Consider the following 17996-nt stretch of genomic DNA (forward strand, 5'->3'; position numbering starts at 1 on the left):
AGCTGGAGACACCTGAAGATAGGCAAGGCCCCCTTCAGCCGAGGGAGCCCTGAAAGCTGAGCTTCCCATGCTGAGGTCACTGGCATGGGGGGAGGGAGAGGCTTAGGGGGCAGACAGACCTGGGATATACTAATTCTGGTTCATCCATTTGTATGCCCTCGCAAAAGCATTATTGAGCACCTACTGTGTGCCAGGCTCAGTGCTAGATGCCTGGGGGTGCAACAGTGAATGGGGGAATCACCGTCCACTCTCCGAGTTCCAAGTCTAATGCAAGGATTCTTAACCGTGCAGCCCACAAATTGGGGGCAACATTGTGCATGGTGGGAGAATGAGCATAGGTGGGGAGAAATGTTTGGCTTTTTCCACCTTCTCAGAGATATCCATGGCCCATACAATGCTTCCTATCCTTGAATCTAGAGGGCTCTACCTTCCCAGCTCTGTGATCTTGGGCATGTCGCTGCACCTGAATAAGCCCCTAAATTTCAGTGTCCTCATCTGGGAAATGGGGATCATAACGACCACACCATGGAGTTATAAATATGACATAGCTGGGTGAGGCAGGGTTCTGCAGAGAAACAGAACCAACAGTGTGTGTGTGTGTGTGTGTGTGTGTGTGTGTGTGTGTGTGTAGAGATAGATAGATAGAAGACAGACAGACAGACAGACAGACAGACAGACAGATAGATAGATAGATAGATAGATAGATAGATAGATAGATAGATATTTTAATCACAATACATGTGATTGTGGAGATGAGTCCTAAATTTGCAGGGTGGGCCAGCAGTACAGAGTCCCCAGGAAGACTTGCAGTTTGCGTCAACCTGCTGACAGAATTTCTTCTAGTTTAGGGGAGGTCAGTCTTTGTTCTATTCAGGCCTTTAGCTGATTGGTGAGGCCCCCCTATATTAGGAAGGGCAATCTGCTTTACTCAACGCACAGATTTAATGTAATCTACCGATTTAATGTTAATTCATCAATTTAAATGTTCATATCATCCAAAAACACCCTCATAGAAACATCCAGAATAATGTTTGATCAAATATCTGGGCACTGTGGCCCAGCCAAGTTGACATATAAAATTAACCATCGCAGTGGCCTTAAATAAACAATGGCACCTAAATCATAACGCTCATGTCAAATGAAACCTCTGGGCTTTGGAGAATGTTTTGAATTTTCCAAAATAGAAGAGAATACCCCAGAGAAGGGCTCGGGAGCCATACAGCAGGTCTAGTGACTTCGAGAACCTGGGATTTTCTAAAAAAGTCACACCTGGGACTTTGGAAAAGTGGTCCACATGCCTGCTCTGGAGAAGGCCTGTGAGAGAGGAGACTCTGATGGCTGCAGGCAGGGCCTCTGGGGCCTGTGAGAGGAAGAGTGGGTAGGAGACTGACAAGCAGGAGGCAGAGGTGAGGACATTCTTTGACAAAGAGCAGGGCAGGAGTGACTGGACAGGGACATGCCCCTTTGCTCCAAGAGAGAAGGGCTGGGACAGAGCACAGCGGAGCCAGGGACAGCTGGACCCAGACGTTTCTATCCCGGCCTACATCCAGCCCTGGCACATCTCAGTTCTGGGGGTGGGGGTAGTAGGCCTGGGTGGGCCAGAACTGCAGCTGCGCCAGCTGGGAAGGCCTAGCCCATCCTTTTAGGGTCCCCGGGATCCAGCCAGACCCAAATTTCTGACTGTGGCCACCACAGGAGGATATAGTTTACAGTGATGGCTGCACAGAGGCTGTGGCAAGTGTAGGGGCCAAGGTGGGGGGGAACAGCTGGGGTCACTGAGTTTAGGGACAGCCCCTCTGCCCAAGGGACCCACAGCTTCTGGGCCCTGGGCAGTGGATGTCACACTTACAGAGGGATTCTGGGAGGAGCAGCTTCATCCTGGACCCCCGGGACAGACCCTGACCCAGCCCCCCAGGTTCAAGTAGCCCAGGTCAGAGGCAGGAGTGAGCCAAGCACCTCAATAGGGAGAAGCCGGACTGAGTCGGGGCCTCCCAGGGGGGGCTCCCTCATACCCTGCAATATCCGGAAGTCAGTCTGACTGTCTGTTAACAGCGTCCCAGGACCATGGTTAGAAAAATACCAATAGGATGTCTGGGATGTCTTGTATGCACAGCTGCATCGGTGTGTCCCAAGGTGTTTTCCAAAAGTTTTTCCATCAAACACACAGTGAGAAATGCATTTCCCATCATTATCCAGAGCATATCTCCATATTTAGATAAATGAAGCAAAACCCTATGGACCATCACCGTCCCTCCCCTTGCATGGGGTGCTCTCCCTTCTCCAGTCTGCCCTAGGCTACTTCACTGTTGCAAAATTCTGGCTGCAACTGACTGAATCGATTTCACAATGCTCTATGAGTTGCAATACAACCCTTGAAAAGTGGCAGCTGAAATATCAGCAGGGATTAAGTTATTTCTTTATGGCTACTGATTTCTCCCAAGCCACACCAGACGGACCAGCTGCTGCTGCTGGTGGTGGTGGTAGTAAGTAGCAAACTATCTTCCATGTGTTTCATGGAACACTTCTTTTTTTTATTATTTATTAAATTTATTGGGGTGACAATTGTTAGTAAAATTACATAGATTTCAGGTGTACAATTCTGTATTACATCATCTATAAATCCCATTGTGTGTTCATCACCCAGAGTCAGTCTCCTTCCATCACCATATATTCGATCCCCCTTACCCTCATCTCCCACCCCCCACCCCCCAACCCCCTTACCCTCTGGTAACCACCAAACCATCGTCTGTGTCTATGAGTTTCTGTTTCTCATTTGTTTGTCTTGTTCTTTTGTTGCTTTTGGTTTATATACCACATATCAGTGAAATCACATGGTTCTCTGCTTTTTCTGTCTGACTTATTTCGCTCAGCATTACACTCTCAAGATCCATCCATGTTGTCACAAATGTTCCTATATCATCTTTTCTTACCGCCGAATAGTATTCCATTGTGTATATATACCACAACTTCTTCATCCATTCATCTATCGAAGGACATTTTGGTTGTTTCCATGTCTTGGCCACTGTAAACAAAGCTGCAATGAACATTGGAGCACATGTGTTTTTATCTCTAAATGTTTTCAGATTTTTGGGGTAGATACCCAGGAGAGGGATTGCTGGGTCATATGGTAATTCTATTCGTAATTTTTTGAGGAACCTCCACACTGCCTTCCATAACGGCTGCACCAGTCTGCATTCCCACCAACAGTGTATGAGGGTTCCTTTTTCATGGAGCACTTCTTAGTTTAAAAAACACTTGCAAAGGACAAGTACTGTATGATTCCACCTACATGAGTGGAGTAGTGAAATTCATAGAGCGAGAAAGTAGAATACAGGTAATCAGGAGCTGGGCAGAGGGAGAAATGGGGAATTGTTTAATGGGGACAGAGTTTCAGTTTCTCAAGATGAAAAAGTTCTGGAGGTGGATGGTGGCGATTGTTGTACAACAATTTCAAGGTACTTAATAACATTGAATTGTATACTTAACAATGGTTAAGATGGTAAATTTTGTTATATATGCCACAACTTTTATAAAGTAAAAAAAATTTTAAGAACTTCTTAAGAAGCTCTGTCACATTCATTATCTCCCAATATCAACCTCCCCAAGGTACTGGAAGTGAGCACGCAGGCAGCGCCTCCACCCCACCTCAAGAGGAGGGAGGGGAGCCTGGAGACTTGGAGGTGACGAGAGGCATCACTCCTGGCAGCACCAGTACAGAGCCAGGCCCTTGCCACCCAATGAGGGTGCTCAGTCCCTGCTTGCTGCCCGCTGCCCACCCCTTACCATAGCATGGGGTCCCTGGGCTGACAGTGCATCCGGATATTGGGGAAAAGAGGCCTCAAGGAAACCATTGCTGTGCACAGGCGCTGGGCTTCCAATGGGGACCTCTGGATAAAATCTATGAGGGCGTGAGAGTGTGTGTATGTGTGACCAGTGAGGTGCTGAATATGGCACACTGAACACCATTTTTATAATTATATCACGATTCCTTAATTTGAAATTGGCTTCTTGCTAAACCTCCGCTGCCACCCCCCACCCCGGGCTGGTCAGAAGAGAAGCCCCAGCCCCAGCCCCACCCCCACCCCGCTGAACTTTGGTGATCCTGATCCACTGGGTGCTAGGCTGCCCTCGGTGGCCCCTCCAGGCCCCAGGGAGATGCTCACAGACCGGCTGCCCTTGGGGAATCAGGGAAAGAGGGCAGGAGCAGGTGTGACCCAGCCAGGGCCCCAGGGGCAGGGCCAGGCTGGCAGCTGTGGTGGGAGGCGGTTGAGCCCTAGATCCCGACCACAGCAGGGCAGTTAGCAGATGCCCCTCTGGGAGACACCATAAGGGAGGGGTAACGGCCATGTCCCTGGAGAGGGTGGGACACTGGGGCAAGGACCAGAGAAGGCCCAGGCAGAGGACAGGGCCATGCCACTTAGGGCACACTGGGACAGTCACTGTCAGCGAGAGGGACCAGGGGCGCCTGCTGCCCCACCACAGGGAGCTTACGCCAGCAGGTCAGCCAGAGGTGACCCTGAGGGCAGATGAGGCCCAGGATAAGCCAGGTGGGCCACGAGGCCTGCAGGGGGCAGAGTCCTGCCCTCAGGCAGCGCTGGCCTCTGGTGCTGCTGGGCCTGGCTGTGAGCACCCGTGGCCTGCTGCTCCCAACAGCAGCAGCTCAGAGCAGGGCCCCAGACCCTGGGGCCCCGACAAGAAGCAGCCCTTGGAGCCCGCAGGACAGGTAAGGGGCTGAGTGAGTCATGTGGGAGATATGAGGGTCCCTGTAGCCCAAACTGGGAGTAGGGGACAGAAAGTGGCAGTGAGGGGAGAAGGTCAGAAAGTCAGCTGGAGAGCAGGGGCTTGGACAGACACTGGCTTTATGTAAAGAGTTGGCATTTTGTCCAGGGTAGATTTATTTGCATTGCTTTTTACTTTTTAATATTATATTAAAATATTATTTATATTAATTACTGAGTTTTGAGCACCCCTTAAATTTTGCACCTTAGACTAGTGCTTCACTCTGGTCCTCTGGGTAGGGCAGAAACGGAGAGAGGAGCAGGATGTCCCCATGTGTGGCAAGTGCTGTCATCCCAGGGTGCCCAGACCTCCTTCTCATAGCTGATGAGTCAGTCCTCACTCTTCCTCTCGCTGGGCAGACATATCTCACTGGAGCACAAGGGCACAGGCTCTAGCTGACGCCTTGTGGTGAGGGGGCCCTTCCCTGATGTCCTCGGGTCACTGGACCCTAAGCCAAGTACTCTCAGTCAAGACTACCTCCTGCGACCAGCACCCCCGCAGTCCAAACCCACCCGGGATGCAGGCAACTCCGTGAGAAAGGCCCGGGCAAGGGTCTGCAGGGACCATGGTCTGCCCCACCTTGCCGTGTGACCCCAGCCCCTCTTCTCTGTGTATCGTGGCAAGTCCCCAGACAAAGCGCTGAGATCTGAGACCACTTATGATAATCAGTGACACAAACACACGTTCATCACAGGCACTAATCATTTTAGAGGCAGAACCTCCCTTGCAGTTGCTCCACAGGGCAGGACCCGCTGTCATTCCCAATTTACAGTTGGGGCTAGAGGCCCAGAGAGGGGAGGTGACCTGCCCAAGTTCTGGTGCAGACTCCAGTGCCCAAGCGCGCTGGCCTCCAACCGTCTCCATCTCTATCCCCTAAACGGCTGAGAAATACACCTCTTTGGGCCTCAGTTTCCCCCTCTGCAAAGCGAATACTATTCCAAGTGGGAATTGGATGAAGGCCTTGCAGCCTGGCATCCGCCCCATGGATGCTGGCGTCTCCATGGTGAAGGGCTGGAATGCGGTGAGCTGATCCTCTGCTGTACCAGCAGTGCAGCATGGAGGTGGGTCAACAGCTGTGGGTGTCAGGTCAGGACTGGCATCTCAGTGTCTGGCAGAGACTTCTGAGCAAGGGCAGGGCCAAGGGAAGCACAAGGAGAGATGGAGCACGCACAGAGCCAGGCCCTGTGCTGGGGCTAGGATCCCAGGGGTACGAGATTCTGCCCCAATTCAAGGAGAAGGGGGCAGATGGACCGATAACCACATGCAGCAAACGTGATGTCTGCAGGACAGAGGCTCATACACGAAAGCGCAGAGAAGGCCCCACTGGGGAGGGAGTATAGGTAGAGGGACTCACCTGGGCAATACAGGCATGGAGCACTCAGCAAGCTGCCAGTGGTCCACAGGGCTGCAGCAGGTAGGTCATGGGACTAAGGTGGTCTGAGAGGAGGCTGGATAGGCAGCCAGGCCCAGACCTGGAGGACCTATCCCTGCAGGACAGACTTCATCTGGGGAGTTCTGGGGGATATTTGTAAGAAAAAGACATGCCCAGACTTGGGTGGGTGGCAGGGAGTGGGAATCCTGAACTAGAGAGACCTGGGAGAGGGGGTGGCGGTGACCCAGGAAGAGTGGACAGGTATGTGGACAGATTCAGGAGGTGGGAGGAACTGGAGGTGGGAGGGGCCGCTCAGGGCCTGGGTGGATGCAGAGAGAGTGGGGCTGAACCGAGGGATGACGCAGTTGTGGGAGCAGACCCATGGATCATTTTAGAAGCAGTAAGCTGATTTTACAGACGGAGGGGCGCTGACCCATGATAAGAGTGCTCCAGGCAAAGGGAGCAGCGTCAGCCCTGAGGAGGAAAGTGAGGTGTGCTGGTGTGCAGGGAATGGGCAGGGAATAGTAATGCCTTATAAAACTATAGTAACATATCACAGCCAGGATATAGACACTGATGGCGTCAGGGTACAGAACATTTCCGTCACCGCAAAGATCCCTCACTTGCTTTTCTATAGCCACGCCCACTTCCTCGCCCTGCCAATCCCCTCCTCATCCCCTGGCAACTATTAATTCTTCATTTCTAATTTTGTCATTGCAAGATGGTTCTATAGATGGAATCACACAGTGTGTAACATTTTGGGACTGACTTTTTTTTCACTCAGCATAATTTTCTGGATGTTCATCCAGATTGTTGGGTGTATCATATAGTTTGTTCCTTTTTTATAGCTGAATAATAACCAAGTAGGAAACTTTTGAGGCTGACTTCTTTAGTTCAGTATAACGCCTTTGTGATTCATCTAAGTTATCCCATTTTTCAATAACTTATTCCTTTTTATTGCTGAGTAGTGTTTCTTTATGAATGTGTCACAGTTTGTTTAGCCATTCTCCAGTTGGGAGACATTTGGGTTGTTACCAGTTTTTCCAGTGATGAATAAAGCTGGTATAAACATTTACATACAAGTTTTTATTTGAACATAAGTTTTTGTTCTACTTGGATAAATACGTAGGAGTAAAATTTGGCTGATAATAGGGTAAGTGTACATTTATAAGAAGCTACCAAAGCATTTTCCAACGTGACTATAACTTTAACATTCCCACAAGCAAAGTGTAAGAGTTTCAGTTGCTCTATAGCCTCACCAGTACTTAGTATTGTCAGTTTTTTTAGAAATGGAAATTAAATTCATTTACATAAAATTTGCCATTTTAACCACTTTAGAATGTAGATTCAGTGGCATTTAGTGTATTCACAATGCCGTGCAACTATCCCCACTATCTAGTTCCAGAATATACTAATTACCCCAGAAGGAATCCCCAAAGTAGTCACTCTTCATTCCCCACCCCCTGCCCCTGGCAACCATATAATCTGCTTTTTGTTCCTATGGGTTTGCCTATTCTGAACATTTTATATAAACGGATCATACAACATATGGTCTTGTTGTCTGGCTTATTTCACTTAGCATGTTTCCAAGGTTTATCCATGTTGTAGCGTGTGTCAGTACTTCGTTCTTAAGATCAAATAATATCCCATTGTATGGATATACCACATTTTGTTTATCAATTCACAGTTGATGAGTATTAGGATTATTTCCACATTTGGGTTATTGTGAATAGTGCTGTTACCAACATTCATGTACAAGTTGTTATTTTAATACCTATTTTCAATTATTTTCAGTATATGCCTAATGGTGGGATTTCTGGGTCACATGGTAACTCTAAGTTTAATTTTTTGAGGACAACCAAACTGTTTTCCCCAGTGGCTGCACACTTTAAAATCTCACAGGCAATGCACAAAAGTTACAATTTTCCACATCCTCACCAATATTTACTATTTTCATACACACACACACACACACACACACACACACACACACAATAGCCGCCCTACTAGCTGTGAAGTAGCGTCTCATTGTGATTTTGATTTGCATTTCCTTCTAATGACTAATGGTGTTGAGCATCTTTTCATGCTTGTTTGTCATTTTTATATCTCCTTTGGAGAAATGTCTGCTCAAGTCGTGTGTCCATTTTTTAAACTGGGTTGTTATCTGTTTTTTTGTTGAGTTACGAGATTTCTTTATACATTCTGGATACTAGACCCTTATCATATATATGATTTGAAAATTATTTCTTCCATTCTGTGAGTTATCTTTTTCACTTTCTTGATAGTTTCCTTTGATGCACAAAAGTTTTGAATTTTGCTGAAGTCGAGTTTGTTTTCTCTTTTATTGTGGTTCCTTTAGTGTTGTATCTAAGAGTTTCTGTCTTTATGATTTTGACTATTTTAAGTACCTCATATAAGTGGAATCATGCAGTATTTCACTTAGCATAATGTCCTCAAGCTTCATCCATGTTATAGCATATTGCAGAGTGTACTTCTTTTTAAAGCTGAAGAATATTCCATTGTATGCTTATACCATATTTTGCTTATCTAGTCATCGGTTAGACACTTGGGTTGCTTATATGTTTTAGCTATTGTAAATAATGTTGCTATGAACATGGGTGTACAAATATCTCTTTGAGATTCTTTTGGGTATATACCCAGAAGTGGAATTGCTGGGTCATATGGAATTTCTATTTTTGATTTTTTGAGCAACCTCCATACTGTTTTTAATAGTGGTTGCACCCACCATTTTACATTTCCACCAACAGTGCGCAAGGGCTCCAATTTCTCCACATCCTTACCAACACTTGTTGTGCGCTCTCGCTCTCCCTTTTTTTATGGTAGCCATCCAATGGGTATGAAGTGGTATCTCATTGTAGTTTTGAGTTGCATTTACCTAATGATTAATGATATGGAGCATCTTTTCGTGTGCTTATGGGCCATTTGCACATCTTCTCTAGAGAAATGTCTATTCAAGTCCTTTGCCCATTTCTGAATTGGGTTGTTTGGTTTTTTTGTTGTTGAGTTTTAGGAGTTTCCTATATATTCTGGATATTAATCCCTTTCAATATATGATTTGCAAATATTTTCTCCCATTCTATGGGTTACCTTTTTACTTTGTGAGTAGTGTCTTTTGATGCACAAAATTTCCATGAAGTCCAATGTGTCTAGTTTTTCTTTTGTTGCTTGTGCCTTTGGTGTCATACCCAAGAAATAATTGCCAATCTAGTGTTGTAAAGTTTTTGTTATATGTTTTCTTCTAAGAGTTTTATTGTTTTAGCTCTTACATTTATGTCTTTCATCCATTTTGAGTTAATTTTGGTATATAGCATTAGGTAAGGATCCAACTTCATTTTTTTACATGTGGATGTCCAGTTTCACCAACACCATTTGTTGAAAAGACTGTCCTTTCTCCATTGAATGGTCTTGGCTTTCTTGTCAAAAGTCATTTGATTGTTTTTGCAAGGATTTACTTCTAGGCTTTCTATTCTATTCCATTTATCTATATGTTTGTGTTTATGCCAATAACACACCGTTTTGATTACTGTAGCTTTTTTTTTATTGTAAGTCTTGAAGTCTTGTAGTTTCAGTCTTCCAACCTTTTGTTCTTTTTTCCCTAAAGTTAACATAAAGGTTCTTTTCCCCTTCTACATAAACTTTAGAATCAGTTTATCAATATCCACAAAATAACTTGCAGGGAATTTGATTGGACTTGCAATGAATCTATAGATCAAATTGGGAAGAACTGACATCCTAACAATATTGAGTCTTTCTGTCAATGAACATGGAATATTATTCCATTTATTTAGTTCTTTAATTTTTCTCATCAGAGTTTTGTAGTTTTCCTCATATAGATCTTGTACATATTTTATTAGGTTTATACCTAAGTAGTTCAAATCTGGGGAAAATAATGAAATGGTATTATGTTTTTTAATTTCAAATTCTACTACTTGTCATTACTGGTATATAGAGAAGAACTTGACTAGTATATTAATCTTGTATCTTGCAATGTTTCTGTAGTTGCTTATTAGCTTGAGGAGGGTTTTTAATTTTTTTCAATTCTTTTGGATTTTTCTACATAGACAATCACATTATCTATAAATAAAGACAGTTTTATTTCTTCTCTCTCAATCTACATACCTTTTATTTCTTTTTCTTGTCTTACTGCATTAGCTAGAAATTCCAGTACAATATTGAAAAGCAGTGGTGAGAGAGAACATCTTTACCTTGTTCCTGACCTTAGCAGGAAAGTTTCAAGTTTCTCACCATTAAGTATGATGTTAGCTATAGGTTTTTTGTGGATATCCTTTAGCAAGTTGAGGAAGTGACCCTGTATTTCTGGTTTACTAAGAGTTTTTATCATGAATGGGTATTGGATTTTGTGAAATGTTTTTTCTGCATCTATTGATATAACCTTGTGATTTTTCTTCTTTAGCCTGTTGATATGATTGATTACATTAATTGATTTTTAAATGTTGAACCATTCTTGCATGCCTGGGATAAATCTCACTTGATCATGGTTTATAATTCTTTCAATACATTGTTGGATTCAATTTGCACATATTTTGTTGAGGATTTTTGCATCTATTTTCATGAGAAATATTGGTCTTTAGTTTTCTTTTCTTGTAATATCTTTCTCTGGTATGGCTATTAAGGTAATGCTAGCCTCACAGAATGAGTTAAAATGGGAAATTTTATGCTATGTATATTTTACCACAAAAAAAGAAAATGGCACTACATAGCAAGAGAGAGATGGAGAAATAAATATTACACTTTTTAAATGCACTTCTATATTGCTTAATTGTGTTATATATGTAATGTTCTTGTAATTTTAAAACAATGAAAAATTAAAGCAAAAATTTCATATTTATATCACAACACCAACCACAGCTGATTGGACCAGCTGCTAAGGTGAAAATGCACTGGTTCAACCCTCTAGCAGAGATGCTTGTGTCCAATAAACCCCCACTCAATGCTACATTCTTGTATGAGTTGGAAATTTAAATCAGCAAAGGCAAAATCCGGGGATTCTTATGGTTTCAGAGTCTCAGAGGGTGGTTCTCTTGTTTCTCAATTATTTTGAGCCTGGTTTTAACTTTAAAAAGGAATGTTTAGGTGCTGAATCTAAGAACACAGGTTTCTGGCCTGGGGGTCGGGGGTGGGGTGAGAGCACTCATGGTCACCTGGGACAAGGTGAACCCAGAAAAAGAACTGGGTTGGGAGAAAGGTGGCCAGTCTCATTTGACTGTGGTGATTTTGAGATTCCCATGGCCATCCAGCTGGAGATGTTCACTAGATAATTTAGGTGAGCCAAGATGAAGGCTTAGAGCTGAGATAGACTTGAGCCTCACCATATGGGCAGTAATGGGAATCCAGTGTGGGAAGATGGCAAAGAAGGAGGACCCAGAGTGGTGGTCTGGGGGTCAGCTCTCATGCATGGGCTGTGGGGAAAGGGAAGCCAGAAGAGGAAGAGAGTAGGGGGTCTCAAATGCCAAGGGGAAGAGAGTTACTGGAAAGAGGAGGAAACTCTGTGTTTCATCCGGCAGAGACAGGAACTGGGGAGGGAACTCAGACTTGACCAGGAAGAGGGCCTTGTTGGCCTTGATCTGAAAGTTTTTAGGGAGAGATGGAAATGAGAACCAGGGGGCCTTACCACTTCTCAGCACGTGAAACAGTTACTGGAAAACAGGTGCTTGGGAGCCATTGTTGAATGGATGGATGGAGGGATGGATGATGGATGAATGGATGGACAGAAAGACAGTGGTCTGAGAGATCAGAGAAGGCTTCATAAAGAGGTGGGACTGAATTGTGTCTTGATGTGTGGAGACAAAGGGGGAGGGTGTCTCCACATGGAAGCACCATCAGTCAGGAATGATCCAGTGTCCATAGGCCCAGGGAGGAAGCCCACCTAGCTGAACAGTGGGAAATTGTGGGGAAGGAACCCTCAGAGGCCCTAAAATGAGACCAGGAGAGGTCAGGCAGATTTGAGCCTGTTCAGGACTCATTCTGCTGCAGCATGCAGCTGCCTGATGGAACACAGTACTCAGTGTCTCCATCAGTACTGAGGATTCGGAGGTGACCAGGACAGCCTTGGAGGAAGGCGTGTCACACTGGGTGACTGTAAAGTATGGGTGGTTCCTGCTTTGGACAGGGGGCCAGGCATGGGGATGCCTCTGGGCCGTGGGTCCACCCATGGGTACCCCGGCCTCTGGGAGCCTGGCCACCCACCTGGCCCCAGGACACAGCCCTGCCCCCTGCAGCCCTGTGCCCGTCACACCCAGCAGGTTCCTGCTCCAGGCTGTCACCCGAGGGGCAGTTCCCAGATGCTGGCCCGGCAGGTTTGGGCCCGATTCTCAGTCACCGTGGTATATCTTCAGCAATGGGACCCAGCTCACCGTCCTAGGTAAGTGGCTCTCATCACCTTTTCCATCCCGTCCCACCCCTCTGCTGTCTCAGGAAAGTCACTCTTTTCTCTCTGGGGGCTGCCTTTCCAGCCTTAAGGACTAACCCCCACCTTTTTCCATAAGTTATGGGGGAGGCGGGTTGGTCTCAGGGTAACCAGCAGGAAGGACACAATGGCAGGAGCAGCCACCTCCAAAATCCAACAGTTGGACATAGGGTTTGGCTCAAGAATGGGGCTCCTTTCCCTCCTCCAGATGCCTGCAAGGAGACCAGAGGCTGGCTCTGACCAAGTCATGGAAGCAGCTTTGGAGACAGTCCTGAGCCCCCAGGGTCTGGGCTGAGGGCTTGATGCCCATCCAAGCTGAGGGTCACACAGGAGGCTGGGGGCAGGGCTCGGGCTGTGACCCCAGCCTACAAGGACAGAGGGTCAGCCCAAGGGGAGGCCCATGGGGGGTGGAGAGAGGGGTCCCACTCACTATGCCCATTTCTGGCGGAGCAGCTCCAAGAACGCAACAGAGGTGGAGGGTTCTGGGGTCAGGGCAGGAGGGACAGGAGACAGAGCCCAAGGAGCCCCCAGGCTTTGGCTGGGAGGACCCAGCCCTCTCTGGAGAGATGAGGCCAGCTGGGGAAGAACCAGAGGACCAACGGGGAAAGGGCACTCCAGGCCCCACCGTGCACTGGGCTCAGGCTCAGGGCCTCCCACATGCCATCAAGATTGTCCTGGCGGGTTGGGTAGAGGACCCCAGATCACAGAGGAGGCACCGGGTTCCAGAAGGATGAAGTGAGGTGGGGGCCTGATGCTGGGCTGAGGGCCCAGTAGGTTAGGGCCAGACTCCACACTCAGAATCTGGAAACCAGGAGGAGGGGTACAGCCTGCCCTAGTTACACTCAGGGAAACTGACGCTACAGAGAGAATGGTTTGACCAGGTCATCTGGGAGAGGTGACTTGGAAAGGCTTCTGGGAGCGAGGGGCTATCTGCTACCCAAGGGCTGAGTGGAAAGGAGGCAACAGAGAAGGAAGGTCCCTTAGATGAATAAGCACGGACACCACGGGAATGGTCACAGATGCTGTAGATGAGTGGGGGCTGCCCCAACACCCTGGACTCTCCCTCTGCCTCTCACACCCCCTCCTCTGTCCACACAGGTCAGCCCAAGTCTCCACCCTTGGTCATTCTGTTCCCACCCTCCTCTAAGGAACTCAGCACCAACAAGGCCACACTAGTGTGTCTCATCAGTGACTTCTACCCCGGCGGCGTGACTGTGGCCTGGAAGGCAGACGGTACCCCTGTCACCCAGGGCGTGGAGACCACCAAACCCTGGAAGCAGAGCAACAACAAGTACGCGGCCAGCAGCTACCTGAGCCTGACGGCCGACAAGTGGAAATCTAGCAGCAGATACAGCTGCCAGGTCACGCACAATGGGAGCACTGTGGAGAAGACGGTGGACCCCTCAGTGTGTTCTTAGGACGCTGAGCACCCCCACCCTCAGGGGGCTGGAGCCGCAGGACCTCTGAGAGGTTCTCCTTTCCCACCCTAGTTTTCCCCAGCCCTGCTCCCTGCACTCAATCAATTCTCAATAAAATATCCTCATTGTCAACCAGAAATTATGCTCTCTGCTCATTTTTTGGTCTCGTATTTAATTTGTGATCTCTTCTGGTTCTTGGGGTGCGGTGGGGGGAATCTTTGATACCCAGTGGGAAAATACCCCAAGGGGAGAGGCTCACAGTCTCCCTAGGGCACCTCCCAGGAAACTGGCCAGGACACGAAGAGTCAGTCACCGGTCAGTCCTTCTGCCCTCTTCTCCCCGCCTCTCCTCCAGTGCACGACTGTGCCCACGATGTCCCTCCTTGCTGGTCAGAGCTGGCCATGGACCATGACCTCCAAATTAGCCCTCCCTCCTGGCGCTGGGCGGGACCCTTTCTGCTCCTGGTCCTCACCTCCTGGAAAGCCTTGCTCCCTCCATGCCCAGTGTAGCTCCTCCCCACCCTTGCCCCATTCCTGTCATTCCCTCAGGCTGTCCCAAAGTGATCTACAGATTTAACACAACCTCTGTCAAAACCCCAAGGGCCTTTTCCGTTATAGAAATGGAAAAGCTGATCCTTAAATTCATATGGAAATGCAAGAACCCCCAAAGAGCAAAAAAAGTCTTGAAAAAAAAAGAACAAAGTTGGAGGACTTACACTTCCCAATTTCAAAACTAACTAAAAGCTACAGTTACCCCAACCAGGTGGCACTGGCAGAAGGAAAGACAAATGGATCAATGCAATAGAATTAAGAGTCCAGAAATAAAACCATACCTCTATGGTCAATTGATTTTTTTAAAATGCTTTATTTTTTTAGAGTCATTTTAGGTTCACAGCAAAATTGAGAGGAAGGTGTGAGATTGCCCATGTCCCCCTGCCCCCATGCATGCACCGCCTCCCTTATTATCAATCTCTCTCACCAGAGCGACGCAGTAATTACAATTAATGGACCTACAGTGACACATCATTATCACCCAAAGGTCATGGTTTACATCAGGGTTCACTCTCTGTGCTGTGCAGTCCATGGTTTGGAGTCAGCCTAAGGACCTGGAGGGGTTAACCCAAGAAGGAGAGCTCCAAGCCGGGGAGAGATTTCTCTCCTGTCTTGGGACCATCTTGGCAGAAAGGGTTGGGGACTTCCAGGGCCCTAAACTCCAGGCCCAGGTGGAGGCCACAGGGTGTAGATGACCTATGCGCACACAGCTGTCAGCTCAGTGTAAAGGGCAATCACCTTATTTGTTTTCCGAGTTTCTTTTAAAATACAGCTTATTCATCTTGGTCTTTAAAATAATAACAGGTCACTCTAAATAATGCAGAAACTACAGGAAAACAAACAGGAGAAAAAATATTCACTCCTCATACTCACCTAGAAGAGCCACTGCTAATATTTTGATGTACTTCTTGTATTTTAGTTGTAAACTGTACAACCATAGAAAGCATACACCCTATCCTCTTATTTTTCACTAACCAAGGGCTAGCTGGCCCTCTTCTGTGGTTCAACCGCACCCAACACGCAGAACACGGCACAGGGCTGGGAAGGGCATGGCAGGCTGCCTGGCCTTAGAATAGGGAACCCTGGAAGAGAACGCCCCTTCTTTGGCCCATGCTCTTTCTGTGGTTGGGGTAAGGTATCCCGGAGGGATGCCTTCCTGCCAGAGGAAGGCATGTTCAGGGACCGAGAAACTCAACGGGCTAGAGCATGAAGGCCCTGGCAGGAGAGCAAGTGTCAGATCAGGAGGGGCCTGCGGAGCTGGCTTCAACACAGGTTTACATAGAAACCAATGCGGGTGTTGGAGGAAGAGAGTGACCCCATCACACTACAGATTAGATCAATCACTCTGGCTGCCGACAGGGAAAGGCTGGAGGAAAAGTCAGGCTCGGGATGAGAGACCAGAAAGGAGTCTGCGCAGTAGGCCCACTGCCGTCCCAGGTGGGAGCAATCAGACAAGGAGGTTGAACCTGATATTAAGGGCAGGTCTTAGCGGGGTCTTTGAGTGAGAAGGTAGAGGAGGAGGAGGTGTCAGATTCCTGGTGTTAAGACCAGCGGGACTGGAGAAAAAAACAGGCGATAGAAAGAGGGCCGAGCATGGTTGATACGCAGAAGGGACTGGAAAAAGTCGCTTATTCACACAAGTGCTGGTGGAGAGCCTACTCTGCAGCCCAGCAGGGATGCCTGTAGCCAGTGAAACCTGAAGGTCCCTCCCCTGCAGGGCTCAGTCAGGTGGAAAGGAAGATGGCAGAAAGCGAGGCCCACGTGGCAACTCTCGGATGGGCTGCCAATGGGAGGGAGAGGGTTCTGGCCTTAGGATAAGACTCCCATTTATAAGACTCAGATGAAGCCCCACCAGCCTCCAGGAGGGGAGTTGTGCTCCCTTTCCATCCCCCTCTATGTGTCCAGGACGGCTCTTCGCTTTTGAGGGTGCCTGTGGTCCTGGGAGAAGTTTCATCCAGAACCCCACGAAGTGCCACTGCCTTTTCCTGGAAATTAGGTAACGTGAGGATTGAGAACGGAGCACAGGGCTGCTTGTGATCCCCTCTTTCACTTCTGGGGTCCCTGGAGCTGGAAGACCAAAGTGAGGCCCAGAGGGGAGAAACAGAGGTGCTTCCGGTTATCTCTAGGGGTAAGGAGAACTAGTCTGGGTGAGGGTAGCGGCAGAGAGAACCAGGGATTGAAAGCCAACACTTCTGGGTTTGGGGAGATCTAAGAGCCTTTCAAGTACTTGCAGGCCGCCAGCAGATGGCGCTCTAGACCTCAAAGGGCTTTGATCCGCGGAGAGGAGGCGCGGCTGCGCGGGGGCAGTGATGGCTGCGCGGGGGCACTGATGGCTGCGTGGGGGCAGTGATGGCTGCGCGGGGGCACTGATGGCTGCGTGGGGCACTGATGGCTATCCGCAGGGCAGACCGAGTGAGGTGGCAAATGTTGGAGCGTCTCCAGCACGCGCCCCCACCAGCATTCCGATGGCCTTTTCTGCAGGAGGAATGGCCCATCTCATGAAACCCCAATTCCACACCCACCTGGCAACCTTCCGACTTGTTTTCCTGAGCTATCAGATACTGAAGATGGGGTTCTCCCACCAGAATTTTTTTCCCCACTCCCAGTAAATGGATGCATCAGCATTCTGGTGTATACATATATAGCCCCTTCATGTGATGTTGGCAAAAGTCCAATCATCCCCAAGAGCTGAGCTAACGGACCTGGAGGGATTAATCCAGGAAGAAGAGATCCAGGCAACTCTGACCAGATTGAGGCCATTTGGTTTTCACCTTGGCTATGGTGCCTAAACCATTTGCCGCCTCTGAGAAGCCATGGCAGCAACTGGCCAGGGCTGCAGCAGAACTTCCAGAACGATTCTTCCCCACGGCTGCCAGGTAGATGTGACACTAAATCACCACACCTTTGGTAAGTCATTTCTCCACCTGTAACAGAACTGGCCAGAAGTGACCATTTTCTTGAGCCTTTACAGTTGTGACTGTGCCTTCCCCCCCCCACGGGAGGTGGGTAGGGGAGAAATGGGAAGGTTGAAGGGAGATGGGCCTGGGACAGCAGGTAAGGGGGGTTGGTACAAGATCAAGGTCCCCACCTCTCTTCAACTGACTGTGGGTTCACTCTGGGAGAGTGGGATGGATCTGTGATGCCTAATTCTTTGCTACATCTGGTAGTATTTTCTAAACAGTAAAGCACAACATAATGTTCTAAGTTATGTTGACAGAACTTTGGCAGTAAGAACAGAAAACTAAATATTTCAAAATACTAATAGTGTAATAATCATCTACAGCCTCAGTTTGCCGTGTAAGTTTGTATTCCTTAGTCCTTTGCGCTCCATAAGGCTATCAGGTGGCATCATTCCTCTGCGTTACAGCCAAGACACTGAAGCCAGAGGCTGTGACTTGAAGAGTGGGTTTGGGACAGAGCCTGGCACT

General features: G+C 47.9%; 1 protein-coding gene across 2 annotated transcripts; it reads left to right on the plus strand.

The window, feature by feature from the left end:
• The first annotated feature begins 4336 nt into the window (after positions 1 to 4336).
• LOC109461449 (immunoglobulin lambda constant 1) lies at positions 4337 to 14142 on the plus strand. Of its 2 annotated transcripts, none has more exons than XM_019757682.2 (3): positions 4337 to 4723; positions 12433 to 12554; positions 13698 to 14142. In XM_019757682.2, the coding sequence occupies exons 1-3, from the start codon at positions 4527 to 4529 to the stop codon at positions 14015 to 14017; spliced, it is 639 nt and encodes a 212-aa protein (XP_019613241.2). In that variant the 5' UTR covers positions 4337 to 4526; the 3' UTR covers positions 14018 to 14142. The 2 variants fall into 2 exon arrangements, with proteins under 2 accessions (XP_019613241.2, XP_019613242.2); XM_019757683.2 differs by having other exon boundaries at positions 4341 to 4723; positions 12436 to 12554.
• The last annotated feature ends 3854 nt before the right edge of the window (positions 14143 to 17996 follow it).

Source organism: Rhinolophus sinicus, linkage group LG16 (assembly GCF_036562045.2).
Source record: "Rhinolophus sinicus isolate RSC01 linkage group LG16, ASM3656204v1, whole genome shotgun sequence".
Taxonomy (NCBI): Eukaryota; Metazoa; Chordata; class Mammalia; order Chiroptera; family Rhinolophidae; genus Rhinolophus; species Rhinolophus sinicus.